Raw genomic sequence first — 5,410 nt, forward strand, 5'->3', positions numbered from 1 at the left:
TTCCAATAGAAAAACTCTTAATATTATGTTCTTAAATGCTGAACTTAAGTAGCTTACTTCATAAAATCCTAATTCTTAGCAATTTATTTGAATTATATGCATCTAATCTTTTTTCCTTTGATCAAATTATACGCTATCTTTTTCTTTTATGTGCATCTAATCTAGTTGGTTCTAGGACTTCTAGCTTTTTTTTTATCAAAATTCTTGATTTTAATTTTTGGCCTTAGAAGTATATATATGGCGTGGAGAAATTCTATGGTACATACATGTAAGTCACACACACATTTATAGATGTGACAAGAAATTTGTTGTCACTGTGATGACATGAGTTCTTTTTATATGTTAATCGTAGTTATATTAGAGGTAATTACTCTACTTACAAATTTATTGTGCAAGTTTGTGAACATATTTGTTATCAGTATTGTAAATTGATTTAATTATATGTAAATAGTATAAAATGAATGTATGTACATAGTAAATTTGGTTTAAAATAATTGTAATTCTGATTCAATTAGACATAAAATGAATGCATGACCTTTCAAAAAAAAAAAATGAATGCATGATATACAAGTGGTCGTGACAAATTGAAATAATAAGACTTTGCATTAGAGTTTATAAGAGTTCGAACCTCTTCAATCCCCACCTATTGCCAATTGAGGTTTTTATGTCTTTTTTTTTTTTCAATACTGCACTTATATTCACTACAAGAAATCAGGTAATCAGCGAGGAAAGTATTTGCGAGGATTGATGATTCCTCACCCAAAATTACAATTTGCGAGGAATCAAAGGTCGTTGCTTAGTTAAAAATCTACGAGGAAAAATTCCTCACAAATTCTCGTAGTTTGCGAGGAAGTTTATGATTCCTTGGTTTTGAAATGGTAGAATATGGTGCTAGAAATATACTCAAAAATCCGTGCAAATAATTTTAAAATCTGTCCCAATCCATTGGGCGGGACAAGATGGCGCTATAAGGAAAATTTAGAACTCCTCCCACCTTAAAGTATAGAATCCTAAAAAACACAATAAGTGCCCACTAGTATATGAGCACTCTCTACACCTGTGCTCTCTCTTGGCTCGTCCCTCCATCTCCCGACTTAGGGTACCTCGCTCCACAGATAATCAAGCTGCATAACCACTCACACTGTCAGGTTGCACGCTTCGGTCGCCATCCCAAGCTCCTCTAATTGCTCGACTACAAAACGCGTCCTTTTGAGCTCCCTAAACCCTTCACCGCCGACCGCCGTGGTAACGGGTCGAAGAATCGCCGATAGTGTGGGAAATCTCCATTGCTGGTACTTCATTTTATCTCTATTTCGTTGTAGACAAAAAGATCGTTTTTTTTTTATTACTTTTGGGTCTTGGCAAATTGGGAACCGAAAGACCCATCAATTCCTTTACTTTTCACTTTCATTATGTCGATTGGGTTTGATTAATTGGGAATTCGCTGTTATTGTTTTTGATTCAAACAACACTACTGCAGAATAAAATCAAAATTGTAACTTTTCTAATATATTCCGATTGAATCCAGTTTTGGCTAATACTCGATATGGTTTTAGTTTTATAATTTGATTGTTATATGGTGGCTGGTGAAGCCAAATGAATTGCATTTTCTGGATGTTAGATTCACATCTTGCTGTTAATTCAAATAAAAGGCATGAAATTTCAGCGAATAGTTTATACATTGTCTAGACTCTAGACGCCTGCATGGACCTTATTTTAGTTGGATTCTACTTTGGTTGTTAGTTACATAGCGTTTGATTTTAGTAAAGTAATAGTCTTTGAAGTTATGAATATAGGAATCTATAATCCAGTTAGGGAGATATTAAACAAGAATAGAAAACAAAAGAAAAATTGAAAGCAAAGGGAGGCTGTATGATTCTTGGAAAATTTGCCTGTGTTTGTTTATGCTCTTTTCTCTAACGGTTGATCTGTTTTTGGTGGGATGTTAGTGTGGAGTACAACGTCTCGTATGTGTCTACCATACCATGTATGCCTACTTTGACAGGAACAATGTCGCACTCAGGGGTCTTGCATTGCCAAGTAAATATCTTTGAAACTCTCAGAAATATTTTTAGCATTTTCTTTTACCTTGAGTTCAATGTTGATTGTTTTGTTGCATGCAGGTTTTTCAAGGAATCAAGTGAGGAAGAGAGAGGTCATGGTGAGAAATTGATGGAATACCAGGCATTTATCTGGTGGTCTATCATCCTATATGTTTTTGATGTTCTGTAAGCTTCAAGTTCAATTTCTCATTTGTTGAATTGAATTTTAACTTTTGGCAACTCTCAGAATAAGCGTGGTGGAAGAGTGAAATTGCAAACAATACTGATGCCTCTCTCAGAGTTCGATCATGCTGAGAAAGGAGATGCTCTATATGGTGAGTTATATTGGGCTTCACTTTTGTAATTGTGGTGTATCAACAATGCAGAAGATTTTTCAATGTTCTCATATCTGATATATATGGGTTTGAAGAAAAAGTTGGGTACCTTCTTAGCAATAGATAGGGTCTATAGATGTGTCTACTCAATGTGTGTTTATTTGTTTGCTTGGGTTAAGTCAAACATACTGCACCTGTGATTTGTAATATACTTAGTTAACATGCTGTAGTTTTGAGCAATAGCTGATCAGTTGTTTCGCAATCCGGATTACCATAAGCATGTTCGAAAGCAGGTATGGCTTATCAAATGCCTCTACTTCATTCCTTATGTTAGTTGCCAACTCAGAATGCAGATACATCTTGGGTTGAAAATATTATAATTTTGTACTTATGTTCCAATCAAATGTCTGGTTACTTTTTTTTGTATCAACTAACCAAGTGAGGATGAAATTATACATATATCTACATTGTATTTGATTTTTGGTTATCATGAATTTTCGCTGTGTCTTGATTTTTCAAGGGAAAATAATGTTGGTTTAGGAGATCAAATAACCAATTTGGCCTTTGGGGATAACTTCTCTGATCAAGTCATTTTGGTCTTTTATGATGCATTAGCTGATACACTTGATATACTAAAACTAATTTTCAGAGGATCATAGATCATTTTGCATTGCAGCTCCTCATTTTCGTCAAACTTTCATTTTTTCTATTCATGTGGCTATTTAATATCACTCCTTTTTTTTTTTGCTTGCCTTTCCTTTTTATCTAACAATTATAACTACTGACAGGTAGCAAGGTGAAAAGCTTACCTGCTGTGCGTCGTTGTTTCAGTGTTGTTCCCCATGAACCTAGTAAGGCTTAGGTTTTTTCTATTCTTGCCTCTGCACTTTCACATTTTTAGTTTTATCAAAGTTTCTTTTTTTATCTCTGCTACTATCTGATACCATGTAGTTACAGACCTCATGTCCTGCATTTGACATGTATGTTATATACCTTTTTTAACAAAACTTGTCAATTGCTGATGTTGGAATTGATTCTTGGAACACTCAGATTACACAAGTGAGTTGGGTTTGATTGGTTTGCCACTTTTGAGGTTTTAATAATGTTGTTTGAATACTGTTTAGCTTTGTTTCAGAAGAAGTGGCTGCTAAAATTTTGATCCAAAACTGTTTCATTCAGTTATCTAAAATTCTGCTCTTGATTGAGTTTTTTCTTTCTAAATTTTGTGTATTAGTATATTAACATGTGAATGAAAATAATTTGGCTTTAAGTTTCAATTTGAATGGAGATCAAACTAATGATGTCCCCTGATACTAAGGTCTTCTTTAGCTCAAAATTTCTAGTAAATTTTATGGATGTTTGTTGGCTATGTAGTCACCTCCTTTCATTTTTCTGTAGGAGAAAATGAAGAAGAGGATGATATGTTAGGGCAAAGCTCATCAGAGAGTACTCCTCGAGTCATACAAGTGACTTTGAATGACAAGCTTCCAATAATAGTCAAGTAGTATGAAAGTTAAAGGTGATCTTCAACAAATTACATGGGCATATTTTACTAGCAATAATAATGGTATGCTTTGTACCAGGATTAATGATATTGAAGACATTGATGACTTCCCAAGTGTTCTGGTATGGAGGACTTAGATTCATACCTTGATTGTACGTCATGGACCACCTCTTGTGAAGTATCTTCTGTACATGTAATTAAGGAACTAAATATCTTCTAAGATATTTTGTTTTTGCAATTGAGGAACTATATATGTATGTAATAACTACTCTTTATTTAATATAAGTCTGAAAGTGTTATTGATTAATCGTTTAGTTATGTCTTATATCAGTGATTTATCTTCAAACAAGTGAAATAAAAGCATATTAAAAGAAAAGAAAAAAGATTTGTGAAATGAGCAACAATGGCCTCGCATAATCTTAAATGTAAGGATACATTTGCCTCATAAATATTAGTTTGAGAGGAATATACATTCCTTGTAATTTTCAATTTGCAAGGAATATGCATTCCTCACAATTTTTAATTTACGAGGAACATGCATTCCTCGCAATATTTCATTTGTGAGGAAACCAAAAGTCCTCGCATATAGTAATCCGTGAGGGGGTTTAAGCGAGGAAAATTTGTGACGACTTAATTTCCTCACTGATGATTATTTGTGAGGAATTTAGACTTTTTGTGAGGAATTCCATTCGTCATATTTTTACTTTTCTCTTGTAGTGTATAATTTGCTTAACCACTTGAAATGTGAATAAATTTGGACTAAAATAAAAATATTGCTTTTTGTAGTGAACTAGAATTTGGGATTTGTAGTCGGCTTTATCACTAGCAAAAATGGGAGTCATATAAGAAGAAGCATAATGAACAGTTGAAATCATTCACGGATGGGACTTGGCTTCTCTACCATAATTTCTTTTGCTATGATATGCTACAATTTGCTATTAAGCTGCCACATCAGCATCAGCCAATCCAACGGCTAATAATAAAGAGTTTACAAACTCACATTGGTGGACTTGAAGCACCATATCGTGTCCTCTTCTTCTTCCCTTCCCTTCCCTTGTCTCTGCCCTTCCTTGTCTCTGCACCATATCTTGTCTCTAAGAGAAAAACCCTCCCTTCCAATTCCATCGGCTAATAATAAAGAGTTTACAAACTCACATTGTGGACTTGAAGAAGAGGACACGATATGGTAAGATTGCAGAGGCAGCTTGGCCATTCATGTAGGAAACAAATGCCGTCACTTCTTTCCGAAAAGCTAGAGAAAAACCCTCCTTCTTTCTTACGTTGTAGACAGCCTCACCAAATCTGCTTCAAGTCCATAAGAATACGTGTTGAGGCTGTCTACAACATAAGAAAGAAGGAGGGTTTTTCTCTAGCTTTTCGGAAAGAAGTGACGGCATTTGTTTCCTACATGAATGGCCAAGCTGCCTCTGCAATCTTAACATGCAAAACAGGATATGTCAACTAGCAACAAGAGCTTTAAGTTGGTTGGCATTTGTCAATGAGTACTTGAGCAACAGTGAGCACACTAC

At 34.6% G+C, this 5,410-nt stretch overlaps 1 protein-coding gene across 1 annotated transcript; it reads left to right on the forward strand.

Annotated features, from left to right (window-relative positions):
* Positions 1-1,018: 1,018 nt before the first annotated feature.
* On the forward strand, positions 1,019-4,188 carry LOC112168894 (ferritin-4, chloroplastic). Its single transcript, XM_024305830.2, has 6 exons — positions 1,019-1,292; positions 1,950-2,040; positions 2,124-2,161; positions 2,290-2,377; positions 3,166-3,228; positions 3,776-4,188. Exons 2-6 carry the CDS (start codon positions 1,986-1,988, stop codon positions 3,880-3,882), a joined length of 351 nt encoding a protein of 116 aa, XP_024161598.1. The 5' UTR covers positions 1,019-1,292; positions 1,950-1,985; the 3' UTR covers positions 3,883-4,188.
* Positions 4,189-5,410: the final 1,222 nt, after the last annotated feature.

This window comes from Rosa chinensis, chromosome 6 (assembly GCF_002994745.2).
Source record: "Rosa chinensis cultivar Old Blush chromosome 6, RchiOBHm-V2, whole genome shotgun sequence".
NCBI lineage: Eukaryota > Viridiplantae > Streptophyta > Magnoliopsida > Rosales > Rosaceae > Rosa > Rosa chinensis.